Raw genomic sequence first — 22,088 nt, 5'->3', positions numbered from 1 at the left:
GGAAGAGGTGTTACGAGATCTCAAGCTGTGGACTCTCGTTTTTAAGAGGCCGCTGGCCACTTTAGTTAGCATGTTATTACTGAGAAGGCAGTGGGTAAGAGCACAGGCTTTGATGTCACACAGATGTGGGTTCAGATTCTCATTAGGGCACTCTAGGAGCTGTGTGATCTTAGACCAATCACTGAGCCTCTCTGAACCTCAGCTTTCTGCCCTGAAAAACAGAAGTAAGTATCTTCCTCACAGAGCTGTTCAGAGGAATCAGTGAAAAAAATACACGTAGAGCCCTGAACACAGGAAAGGTTTGGCACTATAAGATTTATATGCCTGCCCTGCGGCTGACAATTAAGAACCATGAATGAATACTGATACATATAAAAAAATACATGAATGAAGAGAAATCCTTGATACTCTTTTAGGAACTTATAAAACCCCATCTTGACTTTCCGTTTTTTCCACACCAGGTTGTCTTAGTACAGGGCCAGCTCTCTCTCACCGCCATCAGCCTGCTGACACCTGTGTAGGGCCTCTCTCATCAGATGAGGAGTGCTAAGGGCTCTGGGAGTGGACTTCATCTCTACAGTTTTAGAGTTATTAGAGGCCGTCTGTTTGACCCTGGTGTCATGACTTCCAATCGCCCTTCACTTCCAGTCCCATGAGGAGGTGTTGCCTCAGCTCCGCAGCCTGTACGGGCAACAGACTGGGGATGCCACGAGGGAGAGTCAGGGGCCAAAGGCTGCTGGTACAACCCCGTTGTTGCCCAAGGACCAGGGCCCTGCTGTCCCACCCCTGCTGGGAGCCTGTCCGCGTGGGACAGAGGCAAAGGGAAGTAGCACTTGCGTCTCTCAAACATTCTCTCCCATTAGCCAAGCTTTTCTTACCTTCTCTGCTTTGCTCTGGCGGCTAAATCCATACCTCCTGCAAGCCACAAAAGAGGGGAGTTCAATTACTATTAAAATAATAAATTTGATCACAGGCATTTTAGTTGGATTTTTATATGAAAAGCACCACAAAGAATTTAGGCTATTTGGTGACTGGAGAACATGTTTCAAGTGCCTAAGCCAAAAACATATCCCACTGTTTCTGAATAAAGGGCCGCCGTTCTATTTGCCATATAAATACTATAAATGGGAACTCTTCCTGCAGAGTGCAACGTTCTCTTTAAGGGCGATTATTACTCTTTGAATCAGGAACTGTATCTCAGATCCACGGTTTAAGCTAAAAGCCTTAAAAATATCTGTATGATATGTGCATGTGTTGGCTCAAGCTAAACCTGCTCTCTAAATGACTACTTTCATAATCTCATGTCCAGCCCATTTTTTATTCTCAAACACAATCCAAGCATGACGCCAATAATGTTGTGTGCTCACTTCACGCCAAGTTTAAATTCAAAGATGCTCACAAATGCACTTTAGTTTACATTAACTTTTCAGGTTCTAATTAATATCTATTTTTTATTTTATTTATTTATTTTTTTGCGGTACGCGGGCCTCTCACTGTTGTGGCCTCTCCCGCCACGGAGCACAGGCTCCGGATGCGCAGGCTCAGCGGCCATGGCTCACGGGCCCAGCCGCTCCGCGGCATGTGGGATCTTCCCGGACCGGGACACGAACCCGTGTCCCCTGCATCGGCAGGCGGACTCTCAACCACTGCGCCACCATTGGAAGCCCAATATCTATTTATTAAAGCAATGCAAAAACCATTCGACCTAGAACAAAAACCGTAATGCAAAACACCCAAACTCACTTACCTTTAAATAGTTTTTAAAGAAATAAAATCACATGCAACCATTTAAGAAAAACAAATTAAGGGCTCCTGCTCTGCCCTCACCCTGCTTGCTGCATCGTGTGCTGGCCTCTGACCTGGTCTCGGGCCTCCACGCCCCCTCTTCCTTCCCCATCCCTTATTCAACCTCCTGCTGGCCTGGCCCACATCTGTCACTGGCAGGGATCACCTGCCCTTGTGGGCACTGTCACTAGGGCCTCCCTTCCACGGCCCCGCCTAACAACCGCTAAGCTTCACTCACCGCCAGCAGGTCACCTTCCCCACTCCTGTGCATCGGCCCCTGAGCAGAGCTCTGCACACTGTGTTATTCTCCTGGCTCCTCCTACTTTCCTAATCACTCCTCACACCTCAGCTCTAAAGCCACCTCTTCTTTGAAGTGTTCCCAGACTTTGCTTTGGATGGTTTTAGTCATTTCCAAAAGTCAGTTCCACTTTCAATCTGAAAATCTCCATCTGGGACCAGTGCTTTGCCTGCCATGTGATGAGTGTGAAGGGAAACACACACTTGGGCACAGGATTTCTTAGAACTCTGTGACAAATCACAGGCTTAGTTTACAGTTGAGTCTGGTAGAAAGTCAGGACAATGGGTTTAGCTAGAGTCTTCACTCTGGTACCAGCAAACTGTGTAACATGGGGGAAATTGCTTCACTTCTCTGAGCTTTGTACCACTGATATGGGATGGCAAACATGATCCCAAGCCCTGTTGAAACAGCTTCCATAGGATTTCTATAAATTATCACTGACGGTACGGGAGGGCCGGAAGGAGATACAAACTACAGGCTGGGTAGTTTGGGTTGGAAACTTTTCAGTTGCTCAAACATTCTGCCCTGGCTGATCCATCCCTCTGCCTGTACGTGTTCCCCCTACTTCCTGGACAGAAATCATGCCCAACTGCCTGTTTGCCTGTCTGCATCCTTCTCCAAGAAAATGGAGAAATCAAGAAGCCAAAAGTATCACCCGACCTTGCAACAGGTTGTCTTATAACTGGAGAGACCAAAAGTCACTGCCGGTTACACTGTGCCCATCCTCTAGGCACAGATCTACAGGCCCAAAATGCAGCAGACTAAAGTTATGTGTTGGGTATCCACCCAAATCCTGTATAGGACCTTATGGCAGATTCCGTGAACTGGCTTAGTCAACATCTAGCATCTTACTATACCGTGGAGGCAGGAGAACAAACAACTATTTTCCATACTCTCTTGCACCTGGGGCTCTGAATACTACTTAGGTTCCATCAATGAGATGCATTTGCTGGAGTTCTGAATGTGTACCAGGTAGAGAAGGAGACAGCAAAAGCACAAAGGATTCACTGCACTGGTGAGGATCACAGTAGCAGTAATCTGGTTCTGGGGCCAGAAGCTGTCACGGTGGTTTTCTGATTTTGGCAAAGTGGGTGGTTTCTCTGTCAGTAGCTGCAGTACCAGCTTCCCAACTCCACAGGCTGTTCACTAGCTTCCTGAAGACGGAGGCAGAAGCTGCATCCCAGGCAGCCCAGATCTAATGTGACACTTGGGAAGTGACCCTGCTCAGCCTACGTCACATCTCTTAACTCCTCCCATCCACCCCTGCAATCAATCCTTTCTGCTGAAACTAGTGGGAAGGTTTTGTGTCCTGAACCGGGGAGCGCTGACCAACAGAGGGTCTCTCTGAAGCTTCCCACTCCTAGAAGTGTCCTTGCACCCTGGGTATTCTTTTGTTTCCCAGGCCTTCAGTCTGTGGAGACCTTCAGGGCAGAAGACATACCCTCAGGCAGACGGGCCTTATCTAAGGCCCAGGAACTTTACAGATTTTCCAAATAAAGCAGTAAACAGCTAAATCTGAGTATTTCAATTCCCAGGTCCCAGCTACTTCTCCTTAAAGACAGAGGCTCTGGGAAGACTTTTCTGACCACCCAAAACTAGGTTAGGCCCACACAGATATGCACTTCTGTGTTGACACCCACGGAGTCCAATAATTATGTGTTATGTGCAATCTGTCTGTTGAGCCCTGGAGGGGAGGAAATTTGCTTCATTCACTTTTTTTTTTTTTTTTTTTGGTGGTACACGGCCTTCTCATTGTTGTGGCCTCTCTCCCGTTGCAGAGCACAGGCTCTGGACGCGCAGGCTCAGCGGCCATGGCTCAGGGGCCCAGCCGCTCCGCGGCATGTGGGATCTTCCCGGACCAGGGCACGAACCCGTGTCCCCTGCATCGGCAGGCAGACTCTCAACCACTGAGCCACCAGGGAAGCCCCACTCACTTTTTTTTTCTTTACATTTTTTAAATTGAGGTGTAATTCATATAACATAAAATTCACCATTTTAAAATATATACTTCAGTGGTTTTTAGTGTATTCACTATTTTGTGCAACCACCACTACTGTCTAACTCTAGAATAGTTCCATCACCCAAAGAGCTCCACACCTAATATACATAAATAGCAGTTAGTCCAATTTTCCCCTATCCCCTTCCCCTGGCAACCACTAATCTACTTTCCGTCTCTGTGGATTTGCCTATTCTGAACATTTCATATAAATGGAATCATACAACGTGTGGCCTTTTGTGCCTGGATTCTTTCACTTAGCGTGCTTTCAAAGTTCATCAATATTATAGCATGAATCAGTACTTAAGGCCTTTTCATGACTCAACAGTATCCCATTGTATGAAAAAACCACATTTTGTCCATTCAGCAGCTGATGGACATCTAGTTTGTTTCCACTTTTTGGTGACTGTGAAGAGTTTTGCTATGAATATTTACTTTTGTATCCCCGGCGTCTAGTGCAGTGCCTGGCACATAGTAAGTACTTGATTAACGTTTGCTGAATGAAGAGTCCTGCTGACTCTTGTAAAGGTTTCCTTCTCCATGTGACATAGTGGCAACTCTTCCATGACAAAAAAGAGCTGTCCTCAGCTGCCTATCAACGCCTGCCTCATTTGCTCACTGGTCCCACATCTCTGGGAGACTTTTCCGTGCTGTTTGAGTTTCACCAGGAGAACATGATACCCTTTTGCCTATCATCCTCACGAAGAGCAAGGAGATGCTTCAACTTATTTCTACTACAAACACATTTACTTCTCTTTCATCCTTCCTAGAGCATCCTTTCATGCTGTATCCTACAACCTACCTTTCCTCTTGCCCTGTCAGCTGGGTCCTTTCCTCTCGAGCACCAGCCTGATATGCAGTGCCACGTGCTTCAGTGTGCTCCTGGATTTCCCGTTGTTAGCTCTGACCCACCAACCCGGCTGACGTCTACACCGTCAACACCAACAGAGCTCCAGCCCTCTCACCACCCAGTCACTTCCTCACACTCCAGACCCAGGACTCGGTCTTTATCATCAAGGATGTACATCTTCTAGAACTTTAAATCAGTGTTCACATACCCAAGTTATTCCAGACATACTTAAACATATTCCAATAACTAAAGCATGTAATAAAAAAATTTAAATTTAACTTAACTGTTAAAATTCTGTTCCTGAGCCATACTAGTCACATTGTAAGTGCTCAACAGTCACACGTGGCTACTGGCTACCATACTGCACATCACAGTTCTAGAAAACAAACTAACTTTCTCCCCTAGGGCAAAGTAAGACATATCACATTGTCTGGAATCCAGAACAAATCAAGGGCATAAAAAAGCCCTAAATACTAAGGACTGTGGATTCTGTTCTTTGTTCAGTCAACGAGCATTTACTAAATACTCTATGAGCATGTCATGGGCCTTCAGAGGGGACACAGGTTGGGAGAGACATGTCATATGCACTTAAAATGCACTTCCCCACAGTGACAGTTTCATAGTGTGGTTAGTTGTTTAAGTTTAGCTCTTAAAAGTTGATTGGACCCACAATATAATTGAAATACTATAAAGATACAATTGTGTTTAAGTCTAAAATTGAAACTATGAGTCTTGTTTTCCCAACAACATAACATTTAAACATATATACCCAACATGTTTTTAACAAGACACACAGTCCGTAAGGTCCTCAGCATAGTTGGCCAGGCTCAAAGTCTAGCCTTATTTGAGCAACTGAAAGTCAAAAAAGGGAGAAGAAACTGGGATGCGGGCCTCAAAGCCAGATGCTCTGTGGGCTTAGGCTGATGACTGACCTCTAACCCCAAAGAATAAACACTGTTTTCCGACCTTCTTATTGTAGGAGTCAAAATATTTTCCCTCTTGTCAAGAGGCGAGATGAAGAGGAAAACAGAAGCACTGACAACAGATGAGGGATTAGGATTCCTAGGTGGGGATGAGCAATTAAGGGGTGCCACAACAGTGAGGGGGAGGCAGGGCGGGGTGGAGTGAGTCCCTGAGGCAGCAGGCGCCCAGCCTTGCCGGATTAGGAAGGAAAGGGAAGAGGGTAAGGCTTCTCATAAAGGAGCTGGAGGGAGGGCTAGAGCTGGGGGTAAGGAGAACATAGGGACGAGGAGAACTGAAAGGAGGGGCTCAGGTGAGGCTCCTCATCTGAATCTAAAGGTCACATTTAAGGGCATCTGAGAACTGAAAACTGCTGCTGCTCAGGATGATGGTGATGAAGATGATGGTGGTGATGGTGATAGTGATGAAGAGGTAGATGATGGTGATGATAATGATGATGGTGGTGATGATGATGGTGTTGGTGGTGATGATAGTGATGGTGTTGGTGATGATGATGATGGTGTTGGTGGTGATGATGATGGTGTTGGTGGTGATGATGATGGTGTTGGTGGTGATGATGATTATGGTGATGATAGCGATGGTGATGATGGTGTTGGTGGTGATGATGGTGTTGGTGGTGATGATGATGGTGTTGGTGGTGATGATGATGATGGTGATGATGATGGTGTTGGTGGTGGTGGTGATGAGAATGATGATGGTGGTGATGATGATGATTGTGATTATGGTGATGATGATTATGGTGATGATGATGGTGGTGGTGGTGGTGGTGATAGCACCTAACAGTTGACATTTCCTTTTTCTACATGAGACAAACTGTTCAAAGTCCTTCATAAAGACATTGTTATATAATCCTCATCAAATGGGAAAGATCTCAAGCAGTGGAGAGTATTGACTTAAAACCCTAAGGGAGGAGTAAGAGAGACAGAAAGGAGGCGAGCAGCCTGCCCAAGGAAGGGGAATAAAAGGACACTTCTTGGGGCTATAAGTTTTATCCCATTTGCTCTGTCAGCTGTAATAACCACTCTCTGGTTGTTCAGTCTCAGATCAAACAACCAACGCTGGGCCTGTCTTCCTAAAATCAAGAACCGAACTCTCACCAGAGGCTCAAACAACATTTGTAGATAATGATGATGACATGTTTTTGGAGTCCATCAAACCTGAGTTCAAGTCCCACTTTGAGGCTCTTACTAGTTCTTAATAGTTAGCAGTTGACCTTGGGCAGGTTATTTTTTAACCTTTCTGAATGCCGTCTTCATCATTCTCAAAATGGGGAATGAGCTGAATAAACCATCAGAATTCTCCACCTTCACAAACTCACCCTCTCCTTACCAGAAAAGCTTAAAAAAAAAAAAAAAAAAGGCAAAATAACCCCATTTCCTAAAAAACAAACAAAAAAAGGCTTCATCAAACACCCATCCCAGGCTCAGAAATCAGGAGTCAGCATGATCCAACCAATAAGAACTAAGGCTAGTTCTGAGATACATACTGGATATTGGAAAAAATGGAGGTATGAACAATACAAACTACCAAAAACCACACTTCCCTAAGTCTTCTCTGGCTCCGGAACATGTGACACTCCCAGAGGCTGCCTCTCCAGCTCTGGCTCGCCCGGACCAGCGCAGTCTCATGTGCCCGCCTGCAGCTGAGGGGTGGCTAGAGAGCCCCCCTCACAGTGTCCAAGGCGTGCAACTCGTCCAGTGGCACGGGACCTCACGCCCGAAGGGCCCCGCATTTGGCTGTTGCCGCTGTCATGAAATCCTTAATGATTAATCATTATTCATGATTCTCAGGGGCCTAACGTGCCCTGCATTTTCATTTTACACTGATTGGGCCCTGCAAATTATGTCGCTGGTCTGGAGGTGCCTGACTCAGAAGCAGCTCAATTCGCAGCAACAGCTGGTGAGCTGTGGGGCAGCCCTCACGCTCAGGTCAGGGCCAGAACTAACAACTTCCTTTGAATGAAACGGACTAGCTTTCATTCTCAGGAAGAAAGGATCTGAGCCTGCATTACTCTCTCAAAAACAAACAAATGAACAAACAAACAAAAAGCGGCAACTGCAATTCCATTTGAGAGATGGCATAAGTAAGGCAATTAAGCCTTAATTTCCTTCTGGCTGTCTCCAGTACCCTAGAGGGAGAAGCCATCAGATGCTCACTTGGAGATGCTAGTGGCAGTGCTGTTACTTCCAGCCCCCCAGTGCGGGCTGGGTTATGAGCAGGGCAGCACACAGCAATCACTCCGAGCAGAGGGGGAGGAAGCACAGGAGACATACTCACATCAAGGAATCAGTGACCCTAAATAGAAAATTCAGGACACAAAGGAAGGTTAATACCCAGAGCCAAGCAAAAGATTCAACGAGGAGAAGCATTTCCGTGTGTGTGTGTGTGTGTGTGTGTGTGTGTGTGTGTGTGTGTGTGTGTGTGTGTGTGTGTGTGTATGTGTGTGTGTAACTGAAAACTGAGGCTGTAAGAACTGTATTTTTAAAACTTAGAGACGTTTTTAAGAAGTGACAAAACTACTTCTAAATTCTTCATTTTCCTGGTCAGGACAATTCTTCACAGGGAACCAAAACGATTAGACTCTGACACAAAGTAAAACTGCTGTAACTGCCTTCAATTCTTAGTTTACCTGAAGATGTTAACATACGGCAGGGGCATGAAGGGCAGCCCACCTGGGCCTCTGTGAACGCCCCACGCTTCCCAGCTCCCCGAGGAGGGCAGAGCCGGGGATGGGGGCTTGCTGAGGAACTTCAAAGATCAGGCCTCTACTACCACCAGAGAAGCTACCCACAGAAACTGAGCTAATTCCACACCAGGGAGAAAAGTCCCCGGTGCTGGCAATCACGGGCTCAAACCCGTAGACTCAGTCAGGTGAAAACCAACCAAGTTCACCCCAGTGAAGCGATTTAAATTAGCTTTTCTTTTCAATGGTTTTATCAAATAGACACTTCAGACTGGGCCGCCTTCGTTACCTGCCATATTCCAAAAGCGTCGTGTGGACCCGTGATTCTTCATCCAGCAGCTCCTCTGCTCCCCGCTGGCGTCTGTACTTCCGACGGGGCTTGTAAGCATCCTGAAAAGTGGATGGGGAGGCCGGGAGTTACTAAGCATGAGGAGGCTGGTCCAGCCTGCCAGGGGCGGGAGTCCTTTCCCATGGCAGTGGGTGTACAGCTCCCCTTCAGGAGGACAGCTGGCACATGGCGACTGCCTTCAAGGGGTCTGCCCCTTTGATTTTTACACTGGAGCAAATATTTCCACCCAATCTATTGCTTGTCAACTTTGTTTAATCTTCTTGGGTTTTTTTGTCCAATTTAATATTTCATGCAATCAAACTTATCAATCAACTTACTTCCTAACCCAGGGACTGTAAAAAAAAAAAAAGCTCTTGTATGTTATTTTTATAGATTATATTTAGCCTTTTAATCTATTCAGAATTTTTTTGGGGGGGTATAGTGAAAGGTAGGTATCTATAGATATATGTTTTTCTCTGAATGGAAAATTAAGAATCCCAACATCATCAGTTTAATAGTCTATCCTTTCCTTGATTTAAAATGACAACTATATACATATATATAGAACATGTACCAATATTACCCTCTTCAATTCCTCTTGCTTTATGAGTCTTTATCCTGTCTCCACTGTTCTTTTTCAAATTTCCTGGCTATGCTTACACATTTTCTCTTCCAAATGAATTCTAGCATCAGCTTGTCAAGTTCATTATGAAAAACTGTTGAGCTTTGACTAGAATCACACCAAATTTATACATTACTTGGGACGAACTGACATCTCTATAATACTGAATCTTGCCTTGAAAAGCAAGATTTATCTCTCTATTCAAATCCTTTTTATTCTTGAATACAATTTTCCAGAAAACAATACAGATTTTCCAGTCACTACATATCCAGACCTTTCTACCACCCAGAGACATAAACTGTGCAACAATCATAGATATACATGTTAACCTAGAATGTTTAAAAAAAAAATTCTCTCATGGCATAGAAATCTCCATTACCAGAAAAGGAAAGTAAATACAAACCCTTCACAGATATATATCTCTTTACAAAAGTGTTTTGAGGTTTATCCTTAAAAAACTTATAAAAACACAAAATGCACTTTAAACTTTCAATGACTTTTTAAAATTATTAGAGTATTATTTAGTTATAAATGTAGAAACACAGACCTCTTTTGTGTAGGACACATTCTGAAACTGCATATATATATATATATATATATATATATATATATATATATATATAATTTCCTAAACACAAAGTACACGGCACGTAGTAGGTGCTCAATTAATGTAGGTCTTCACCCACAGATGACCTGGTTTGTCATTCTACCCCAAATGAATGTCCTTCTTGACTGCCAAACTGGCATCAAACAATACCTTAATAATATTTGCTCAGGACTCTGGGTGCAAACAGGCAGCTGTTTGTGCAAGGTATTCCAGTTTGTCCCTGGATCTTTCCTTCTCCACTAAAGGAGTTCACCACACCTAATCTCTACCTGGACATCACCAGGACAAGCACACTATCAGGTTTCTCTAGACAGTGGTATTTTAATGCTAATTAGAATTGTTCCCCTCTTGATAATTCTTGTTAATTTTATTATTATCTCACTTTTTGTTAGGAAAGTTTCAAACATACAGAAAAACATCCTTTCTGTAACATATATAATCTCAACAATTTTGTGGAAAAGGAATGAAACAGGTGCTGGGATGGCCCTGGACGGTTGTTCTTGTAACTCACTGCCGCAAATATTCCTAGGTTGCTGCTGGTGCCTACAGGAATAGGAAGCTCTAAGTAACACAAAATATGGGGAAATGAAAAACATAATAGACTCATAGGATGTCAGTTACTGTGTACGATTTAATTTCCACGGAGCTCTACCATTACAGCAGCACTATATGATTGAGCTTAACTGCTACTTTCCTTAGTTACCATTCATAGAGTCAACGACCCCAGACAGGAAACTGGAGTCTAAAGAAGGACTGACTCCAAAACAATAGCATACTGAAACCGACAGCCACAAGGACCTTTTATTCTGCCAAACAATGACAAATGTTGGCCTTTGTGTAATTATCCTTATACTTTAAAGCATGCCACATACATCACACCTTTTACATTTTATAACTACACCATGAGGTAGAAGCAGGGCAGATGCCATTACCTCCACCTTGCTACTAAAGAAGCAGAGATTAAATAATTCGCCTCTCAGTTACGGTGGGCAACCCCTTCAGGAAATACCCAGCGGGCGGCAAGACAGCCACGAGCAGCCACTGCCCTCCAGAGCTCCAGGGGACCGGACCACACCCAACTCAGTAGGAAGCACATCTCAGTCTCCTAGGGCTCACCTGGCAGCCCAAACCCAAACCCTACTCTAACGGACACACCTCCGCCCACCAGCCCCTGAACAAACGCTGCCTTCCACCCAGAGAGGCTCCGCTGATGTTCCCATCAGCAAGTGCAGGGCCCTGACACACCCCAGAAGAAAGTCATTATAACTGAGACAAATCAGGTTGTTTTCTTCATTCTCACATGAATAAAACAACAACCACAACCACAAAAATGAAGTCCTGGGAACTGAGTGAGGGAATGATGAGAGATGGATGGCAATCATGTCTATGGGTAGGAAAGTTAGCTGGGGAGGTAGGGTTTTCTCCAGACGCCCCTAAACTTTGTTCTTCCTCTATTCTCTTTTACGTGAGCTCTGCTGTGCAGGCCTGTCTTCTGTTCTTTTTTTTTTTTCGGTACGCGGGCCTCTCACTGCTGCGGCCTCTCCCGTTGCGGAGCACAGGCTCCAGACGTGCAGGCTCAGCGGCCATGGCTCACGGGCCCAGCCGCTCTGCGGCATGTGGGATCCTCCCGGACCGGGGCACGAACCCGCGTCCCCTGCATCGGCAGGCGGACTCTCAACCACTGCGCCCCCGGGGAAGCACCTGTCTTCTGTTGTTTGAGGTCCGGCACAAGTCCCATCTCAGGTCCCCTTGAGTTTGTACCAAACAGTGTAACTTGGTGGATAAGAATGAAGTCACTGTTTTGTATACATGAGCCAAGATGGCTTCTGTATATCGACTCCTAGCTTTACTTCTTCACAGCAGGCTGAGACCCACAGCTCAAAACCCTCCAGCGCCAACCTCATACTTTTCACAGACCCAGTTGTTTAAAAGATGGCCCCACTAAGCAGAGTTTAGCGGTTTACAGCCTGCCCACGTTGCATGCTCTGCAAAACCGCACCTGACATTTGCAAACCACAGATAGGATAAGCCCCGTGGCTATAAAGACCCCAGGCTGCAGCTGCCCTTCAGATTTCTCTAACCTGCCCCGGCCGAGGCTCCCTCGTTTCCTTGCCTCCCCTTCTGAATGGTGGCCCCGGAGCCTAGGCCTCGGGATGGCCTGCGCACTGACAGCCTCCCCACCCTTCAGGCAAACCTGTCAAAGCATCGCCCAGAGACCCTGTGTGTGCTACTGCTAACCCCCGTCACATCTTTTCCCTTGACGAGTCCCAAAATCCCTTGAATCCCTTACAGCTGCAATGCTCCTGCTCTCACCTCATACCCTAGAATGCGGTCTGGCACACAGTGAGTGCTCAATTACTATTATGGAATGAATATATATGGAGTCAGACAGACAGGGTTTTAACCCGTGCCCCATTACTACCTCTCTGATTTGGGGCAAATTACTTTAACCTCTGAGGTTTTCCACCTGTAAAATAGGTATATGGAGAGAGTCGTAAGGATTAGTCAATCTGTTTAACGTTATCTGATACACATTAAGGGCTAAGATATACATACATGCGTATATTTGCTATTATTGATAAAATGTACTAATATATTTTTTTTTACTTATGTTGCCATGTTTACATTTCATGTCCTGGAAAGAAAGGTCCTCCTCACAGCGTTTCCTATGGAAGAACACAGTGGAGTCGTAGTTTTAAATGACCTGGTCTCTTAGGGGACCAATAAGAAGTCTTTTTTTTTTTTTTCCCTCTGTCCCCTCTGTTCTCATACAAAATTCTAAACATTACCAAGAAATGCTCAACAAATAGTAAGCAAATGTATCTTTGGGGGCTTTGGGTAAAATTTCACGGCTACTCTTTACTCAAGGTTGAGAGGGAGTAAAAGACCTCACTGCACAGGTCAGATACTTCATGAATATGGAAGGCTGACAGTTCAGAAAGGGAGGAAGTAGACTGTACCACAGCACATTAGGTGAGACAAATGAGCGATTACGATTATGATGCGAGAGTGGAAGGGTAAGGGGAGGCCTGTCCTGGGCAATAGTTTCATTTTCTTATGTCCTTTGAAAATACCACCTCCCATCAAGCAGGCTTCTACAAAGCGGCCGCCTATTCCGTAAAAAGGAGATATGGAGACGTCGAGAAAAGAACACATTTCAAAGGAGAAGCAGAAGTACTGGGAATAATCCCCAGGATGAAGAAAAATGAGGCCAAGACAAAAAGAGAGAACACTGGAAGGTGATGAGCTCAGAAGTTAAAAGTTCACACAACAGCCTTTCTGCCAGGCAATCTTGGCAAGAGGTACTAACAGGTTGAGGCATAACCTCTGAACCAACTCCACTTCATGGAATGTAACCCAAGTAAATAATTAAAGATAAAAGAAAAAATTTAGCTATGGGGATGTCCTACATAATAGCCAAAACAAAACAAAACAAAACCAAAAAAAAACCCCAAAAAACAAACTAAGCTAGTTAAGTTAGGACCACACAATGCATAATGTACAGCCACTGAAAATGCTATGGAGGTATATTTACTGGCATGGAAATATATCCTTGATTATACTGTTGAGGAAAATAACCACACAACAAAACAGAATATATAGTATCATGTCATTTTTTGTAATCTCTAATTTTCTATATTGATATCTATAACTATATATTTCCTACTTGGAATAACAGTGGTTATCCCTGGCTGGTGGTATCGTGGGTGATTTAGTCTTTGTACTTTCTCTCCATTGCCTAATTTTTCATTATTACCACAGTAGTAGTTTGAAAGAAAAATAACCTTTTGTAAAACAAAAAATCATGCATCAAAAAAATAGATGAGCTACATAACCAAGGATGAATGCAAAAAACTGGAACAGTCCTACAAAGATGGCTAAAGACAAGACAAGCTTATATTCTTATAAGCTAAAACTTTTTGAAAAATATTAAAATGTTTAATATTTATTTTTAAAAAGACACATAAGCAAGAGTAAGTAAAGTCTGCTTGTTGAGGCAGAGTGATAACTTGTTAACAGATGGAAGAAAAAGACAACAGGACAGTCTCCACTTGGCACCCATTCTCCAGCTGGACAAATGGTCTTCAAACGGGCAAAGGCAGAGTAGATGCCCTCACAAGGGCAGAGTACCCAACCGCTCTGCATGCATTTGAGTCTCTGCGACCCTGATAAATAACACCCCAGGGTCCTGAAATCAGTCAGAAACATTAGGGCCAAATCAGTGTCAGGAAGATGCAGGAAATCAGAGACCAGGTGAAGAGTGAGAAAACTAGAGATGCACCAACACCTGCTGTGTCTGAGGAGCCAGATGTCAAGTGAAAACCTGGCTGCCTCTTCTCGGCTCTGCAACTGTGTACGGAATTTATTAACCTTTCTGAGTTTCAACTTCCTGATTTATAAAATGGAAATGTAACGCATAAGTCCTTGAGTGTTGATGAGTACATGAGATAATGCTTGTAAAACGCCTCATTAGATGTCAAGCACATAGAAGGCACTCAGTCAGTACCCGGCAGCTACATGCATATTTTATAAAAGGCTGGCTCTAGAAACCCGGCACTGTATGTAAGAGCGAATTTTAATCCTTAATTTACCATTCAGAGTTTAAATTTGGGATTCTACATTTGTCAGTAAGGGGTAGGTAAGAAACAGTGATGAGACATCTGAAGGGCAGAACTGGAGAGAGGCTGGAAGGAGAAGAAAACATTCTTGAGAAACTAAGACTTGCCAAGAGCCCCGCCCTGGTCACCCAGGAAAGACTTTATTCCCTTTACGAGGGGAGGGACTCCCCTTGGAGGGAGTGACAGCAAACAAAACCCAGCAAGCTGTTTCATGTCTCACACTGACTCACAAGAAGAAGACATGGAGCCCTGGAGTCCCTGACAAGCTCCTGGGACCCTCACTCCAAGGCCGCAAGCAAGCGTGTGCAGCAGTGGTGGGTGGGAAGGACGGAAGTTAATGGCAACAGAGCTCAGCTCAGAAGCCTAAGAAGACAGCATCTAGAGATGGGGGAGTATTTTCAGTAGACAGAGAAAGTAGAAAACAAACAAACAAAACCCAAAGGCCAGCTCTGGCCATCCATAAAAATTTTTTTATCATTCCTGTTGCAAATGTATTGACAGTCAACGGAGGAGTAAGTTCGCACATAAAAAAAGGAAATAAACTAAGCAATTTGAACTATTATCAGAGACCTACAATTCTTTTTTCCATTTTCCTTTATCTTTTTATTATTTTCTAATGAGCTGCAAACAGCATTTTATCTAGCATTTTATTGCATCCTGGCTCCATCATCACCAATGTGACCTAGGGCAACCTACATAACCGAGCTGTGCCTTAGTTTCCTCACCTGTCAAAAAAAAAAAATACTATTACTTCATAGGGTTGTGGTGAGCACTAGATAAGTTATATATAAATGCTTAGAACAATGTTTGGGCCCTATATATTTGTCACTGTCATTAGCTCCCTAAATTCCATTAAGAATTTAAGTCATATTGCCAAGCAGAAGACGATTATCTTTAAAAACTCCATTACAAATGAGAAGAAGAAATAACGTGTCTCTAGAAGCCTGAAATGTTGAATAGGTAAAGAGACATCAGGCCCAGTTTGATCAACAGCTACACTGGCCTTTTATTCTTGGTGATACAGCCAAAAAATGCAATGTTTCTCACTCTCTACCCAGGGCTCCAAGTGAGATTTGCACATGAAGATATTCAATTAAACATTAAATATTTTTTACACTATTGATTCTATGTATAAAATAGATAACTAATGAGAACCTATTGTATAGCACAGGGAACTCTACTCAGTGCTCTGCAGTGACCTAAATGGGAAGGAAATCCAAAAGAGAGGGGATATATGTATACGTATAGCTGATTCACTCTGCTGTACAGCAGAAACTAACACAACGTTGTAAAGCAACTATACTCCAATAAAATAAAATAAACAACATGCTGAAAATATCAAAAAAAAAAAAGAATTGGATTTTATAAGATTTGATACAGTAATATATGCCTGTAGTTGTAATTTTGGAAAAATAAACTTCCTACAGCTTCTTAATTAAAAACAATTAAATAGTTTTTACGTTATTGTTTTTGCATAGGTAATACACAGACTTAGTATAAAATCCAAATAGTACAGAGTTTATAGGGAAAAGAGAATTTCCCTTCCTCTCCTGCCACTGGCTCCCCAGTTCCCTGTATCAGAGGGAGAAATGAAAGCATTTCTTTTCACTTCTTTTAAATGAAGCATCATTTAAAACAAGGGAAAGCAACAGCACATCCAACCAATTGGTTATTATTTGTCATGAAAATGCGATTAGGAGGAACCTTTAACAGCATACAAGACTCTATATTGGTAAGTGGAAAAAAAAAACTACAAAATTACATTCAACGTATAATTCTAATTCACTATAAAAATACACATTAAAAACACAGAAGAAATATGTCCAAACATCAAAAGTGGCTGCTTCTGTGTTGTTAGATTAAGGTTGATTTTCTTCCTCTCACCTATCAATCTTTTTAAAGAAAACTTTAAAGATGTTCTAAACTGAACATCTACCTCACAACCAGGAAAAAAAATTACTTGCTGTTCTATCATGTCCTCTTGGTATTATCATTTAATAGTGCCACCAAATCTGAAAACAGCACCTGGCTTCAGAGTATAACTATGTTAAAGGTTTTCCATTTCTCCCATTTCCAAAATGGCACTGTGGAAAAGATACAAATTACAACCATAAACTGACAAAGGCTTTTTTGTTTTAAATGAGCATTTCACGTCTTTCATCATCAAACTACTGTTATTCTTTTCACAGTAATCACCTGGGGAGACCACACATTTATTCTTAAAAGTAAAAAAAAAAAAAAAAAAAAAAAAATTGCAGACTAACTCTAGACATTATTTTCTAAAGAAAGTGAATTTACACCCAGGCATTGCGGCTCCATTCCCATCAGCTCAAATAGGAAGGCTGAGGGGTGAAGGCTGACAAGGTCCTGCTGGGCTCTGGCCCAAAGTGTTTTGAAAAGGCCCAAAGCTCTCCTCTGGCCCTTGTACTGGGGAAGTGGGCACATGAGTGCAGACCCTGTGGTTAAGATACACTGTGCTTGGGGACAAAGGCCATCCCAGAGTTTCCCACACAAAGCTCAGACGCTACTCTGCCTCTCTGAAGGCGTCATGGTGGTGGTCACCTCAATGCATCAGCTCTAGTTCGTCATCTGCTCTTTGGAGTTATGTGAAGTTTACAGCTGCCGCTGGCACAAATGAGGAAGGGCTTCGGGTCTGGAAAACTGGAAGTAAGGGAAACAGGGCAGTGGTTGTGGCACGTTCTACCCTGAACGCTGGCATCGGGTACCGGGCACGCACGGCAGGCAGGGCCTCCCTCACATGTGCACCTGAGATCAGCTCCTGGGCAACCCGGCAGATAGAAACCTCGGGGGGCAGGGGCTTTTGTGATTTACCTCAAAGGGCTACTTGGAGGCTACGACCCTACGTTCTTCCCTTACTGAAGAACTCGGGCAGGGAACTCACCGAGAGGTCAACAACTGTCTTGATGGCCTTTTCTTTTCTTCTGACGAAGTCATCATCCTGCCAGACAAGAAGACACAGGGATGAAACAAATCTTCCTGCATAAAGACTGAAACTCAACTGGACTGCTCAGCAGTCTGTCTTATAAACTGACTTCTCATCACAACTTTGCCTGAAGAAGTCTCAATTTTTGAACAAATTGGAATATATCCTGCATGGGAAAAAGCTAGGGCCTCTGCCGATGGCTGCAAAACAGATCCCTATAGCCGGTGAGAAAAAGGGGGGACCACAGAGTGTAGTGGTGAAGACAAGCGTTTTCACTTCAAATCCGTATGAGCTCTGAAACCTCAGCAAGTTACCTAACCGCTAAGCCTTAGCTTTTCCACCTGCAAAACGGGGATGATACCGCCTATCTCAGGGAACAGTCATGAGGATCAAAAAATAGAAGGCATGTGATGTGCCGGGACTGGAATACAGTATCTGACAGTGACCAGCTAGTACTGTTGTTGTGATTACTATTCAGCTGTTACTATAGGTGTGTCCCAAGCAGGTGGGCTCTCAAAAACCTTTATATGACTATACAAAAATACACTCTTGTAATGCTCTTATAATTTAACAAAAGGTCCAGATCCAGTACGAAAATTGAGAGACAAGGACAAAACTGTAGGGCTTGACACTCATGCCCATTTAAACAGGCAATTCTAATGAACCAGGAGGCCCAGTTTCAGGGGTGATCAGGTGGGGGCAGGGAGGCCACGCAGGTGGGTGGGAGTGCAGGGGAGCCTGAGCGTACTCTGCGCCTTCCCAGGGGTCCCTCACTGTGCACTCAGGTTCACAACTGGGCTAGAAAAGAACACTGACCTCAGGGAGACTGTAGGTTTTCTGGAACTGGGAAATGGAGTAGGAACGGATGTAGTCGCCCATCTCTTCTTTTGTTTCTATAGCTCGCTTCACCAGCCACTGGGGAAGAAAGTGAGGAACTGTGAGCCGACGGGGATGAAACACACTGTGGTAAAGGCCAGCTCAGAGACGGCACAGGTCCTGCGCCCGAATCACAGAACGTGAACTGCCCAGGCGGCGAATAACCACCAACACGTACTGCCCGCAGGAAAAGCAGCCGCTGGGTGTCTGGATGCTGAGATCCAGGGGGACCTCAGCTGACAGCCGCGCAGGAGCCTTCGGGCCTCGCTTCAGGTGCCCGGGCCTCAGTTTCCCTCTCTGCTAAAGAGGAGGTGAGAGTATCAGTTCCCTTCACGTCACAGAGCAACTGTGGGAGCAAATGAAACACAAGTACTAGACAGCTCTGTAAACACCTGGAGCCCGACACAAACAGAGCTGTCCCCCAAACCTCCCCACGCCCAGTGGCAGATCTTACTGGAGCTCTCTCCTTCCCGTGCTGCTTGCACCACAGACCAGAGGGAGGGAAGGGAACCAGTGAGAATGCCTAGTGTAACCCTCGTTTGACAGGTGGGAAAAAACCCCCCCGATATTCAGACTTGAGACCAGGGGTACTGAGTACAAGCCCTAGGCTTCAGGTTAGCTCAGCACTCACAGCAGAGCTCTCGAATCCACCCAACACTATAAGGTAACTGGCACTGGCCGCGTTTTACAGAATCGGAAGCTCGGAGAGACGACATGATCCGCCCACCGATCCACAGCCAGCAGCCACACAGCTGCCGGCCACATCGGGACACGGTGCGTCTGGGCTTCACGCCACGTGTCCTAGGTCGACCGGGTCGATACGCACAAGGAGCCGCTCCTCACGCCCGCTGACTTACAACTCGAGGGAACTGAAACACACACGTGCACACACCCACGCCCCACAGCCTGCGGGAGGCCCAGGTGCTCTGCGGGTGAGAATGCAAAGTGCAAAAAGAGCCTTTGCTTCTCCTCCTGACTCTTCATTCATTCCCGTTATTACTAAAGAACTTTAGGGAGGGATGCCATTCTCTCTCCAGAGAGAGCTACTACATCTCAGAAGCAGTTTCTGGACAGTAGCTGTGCTTCCCCGGGGCAGGGCCACACGTGGCAAGGTTCAGACACATGCACATGGCACAGGGCTCCTGCGGGGACGGCAGGAACGCGCGCTCAGGGAGGGCGGCCAGCTCAAGTAAAGGACACACTTAAGGAGGCAGCTGCCCGGGACAGCAGTGGCTGCAAATAATTCTATGAGGAGTATTCTTTTGTTGCTAGTATCTTCCATTTGTTCCCATCACTCCACTCCACCCCACCTCCAAACAATGACCTCAGGCACTGACTAAAATCCAGAAGGGCAGGGGCAGAAAGTCAGAGGGCATTCGGGGCTACTCCAGCCCCTCACCTGTACCCCAGCACCGGCCCTGGACATCTAAGGAGGCTGAGTCACTGTTCAACTCAATTTCTCTCTGCTTTGCTTTGCATCGGGAGATCCAGTTTCTGGCCTTTCATTGTTGTTGCCTTTTCAGATCTACCTCTGTTAATTAGATCGACACTGAGTTGTAACTTGGCTGGATCCTGGAGAACATGCTCAGATGAGGAAGGCAAAGCCCATTGATTCAAAGGATTCAAAGGATTCCTTAGAGACTCGACCGCTGTGTTTTGGAGTTCCCAGCATGAAGGGCTGCTGAGGGAACCTCTAGGACAGCTGAGCTCTGCCATAAGCCCCTAGCATTTGAGAAAAATACCTACCCTCACAGGATTCATGTGCCCCACGTGGGAGAAAAAGACGTGACCTGGAACTACCAGTAGCCGGAAGTTAGCTCTTCTTTCCTCCTGGTTGCATTCAGAGTGTCACCACAGCTGTGCTAAACAGCGCGAACAAGGGTGGTGGGCCTCTAGTCCCACACAAGACAACCAGTGGTTCCCAGTGGCTGGTCCACGACTGCTCTTTCACTGGTGTCTGGCAAAACAGAAAACTACAGGCATGTGGCGAGTTTTTCATAAGGCTACATGTATTCCATTTGAAGGACTGTCCTTTATTCTGAGAGTGGGAGTTAAATGGCCTTTCTTTTAGGATGGTAAAGAAAGCAAAGTAATTGTTGCCTTTAAAAACGTCCCTTCTTGCCAAAATACAGGTTGCAACCGCAGGTCAACCTCTATGTGCACTTCAAAATTTTACAGATCCACGAAATTAAGAATATGGGGTAACCACTGAGAGAGGCTCTCACATCCAGACAGGAAGCCCTCCGACATTCCGCTCACAACACAAACATTAGATACTCAAAATGCCCAAACCAACTGTAGACAATCACTTCCCTTTCATCCCCTTCTCATATATGGACTAGAGTTTGGGTCCTCAAAGTTCTAGCAGAGTTTTGAGTAAGGTCTAGTCACTAGAGATCCAGGCTTCAGGGGAAAGGGCGACAACTTCACAGTATGATGGGGTTGGAGGCTTCTGTAAGCATCTACACAGACTCCCTACTTCTTACTTTCACAAAATGATTGGGTACCATCCATCCCCTAACAGACAAACAAGTCAAATCCTGAGTTCAAGTCCTAGCCTCAAGTTTACAAATTTCAGTTATAAATGTCAACGTATTTGATTTGCAGTCTAGTGCAGGGGAAGAGTCCCAATAGCAGTTAACAACAACAGAGACAACTATATAACACTTACAGAGCACTCACTGAAAAGTGCCAGCCCTTCAATCAAGTGCTTTACACATAATAACTTACTCAGCTTCCATCCCACCAGGTAGGTACTATTATTATTTCTACTTCTCAGGTAAGAAGTTTAGTCATCTGCCCAAGATCACACAGCTGGAAAGTGGCAGAGCCAAGATGTGAACCCGGGAAGTCTCCAGAGTCCAGGCTCTTCACTGCTACGCTACATAATCTGAACAGAATCACAAAACCCCTCCTGCAGGGGCTGTGCGGCTTTCCTCGGGGTGGCTGCATGGTGGTGGAGGGGAAAGTACAGGCTTAAAGACAAGGAGTTGAGAGGAATCTGCCTCTCCGCTCACTAGTTCTCTGCCCTTAAGCAAACTGATTATCGTTTCCGAGTCTCCCTTTCCTCAGATGTAAGACAGGCATTACAATAGATGCTTCAAAGAACTCTATTAGGATCCGAGGCAAAGTACTGTCCACCCAGCAGGCAACTAAGTTAAGTCCCTTTGCTCCTCTTCTTTCTGTGGTGCCTGGAGGAGGGGCTGAGACACGAGAACTGCACAGAATACAGGGACTTGTACAGCATGGCCACTTAATCACAGGGCCTTGGGGAAAAAGTCGGGGTGGAGATAAGTCTCCTGTTAGAAATTTAGTCCTTTGTTAGGACTGAATGCCTACAAAGTGCCAGACATTCCAAGAGGTGCCGGAGACACGAGAGCAAGCAGGACAGCCATGGTACCTGCCCTCAGGAAGCTTACAGTCTGATGGGAGAGAGGTACAAATAACCGAACATTGAATGGACACGGTCACAAACTGCAGTGAGGAAGCTTCCTGTGAG

The 22,088-nt window shown here is 45.0% G+C and overlaps 1 protein-coding gene across 3 annotated transcripts in view; it reads right to left on the bottom strand.

Annotated features, from left to right (window-relative positions):
* Window positions 1-22,088, bottom strand: part of CCDC93 (CCC complex scaffolding subunit CCDC93) — an 86,626-nt gene that overhangs the window by 50,756 nt on the left and 13,782 nt on the right. For all 3 annotated transcript variants that reach the window (XM_027082595.1, XM_027082594.1, XM_027082593.1), the window contains exons 5-8: window positions 18,530-18,628; window positions 17,672-17,728; window positions 8,883-8,983; window positions 879-915 (exon numbers count right to left, since the gene is read on the bottom strand). In XM_027082595.1, the coding sequence (XP_026938396.1) occupies window positions 879-915; window positions 8,883-8,983; window positions 17,672-17,728; window positions 18,530-18,628 (294 nt within the window). The remainder of the gene's footprint in view (window positions 1-878; window positions 916-8,882; window positions 8,984-17,671; window positions 17,729-18,529; window positions 18,629-22,088) is intronic.

Source organism: Aethalodelphis obliquidens, unplaced genomic scaffold (assembly GCF_003676395.1).
Source record: "Aethalodelphis obliquidens isolate GAN/ISIS:26980383/991018 unplaced genomic scaffold, ASM367639v1 scaffold47, whole genome shotgun sequence".
NCBI classification, from domain to species: Eukaryota; Metazoa; Chordata; class Mammalia; order Artiodactyla; family Delphinidae; genus Aethalodelphis; species Aethalodelphis obliquidens.
The sequence above is the reverse complement of the archived record's forward strand: the minus strand, read 5'-3'. Positions and strand labels throughout refer to the sequence as shown.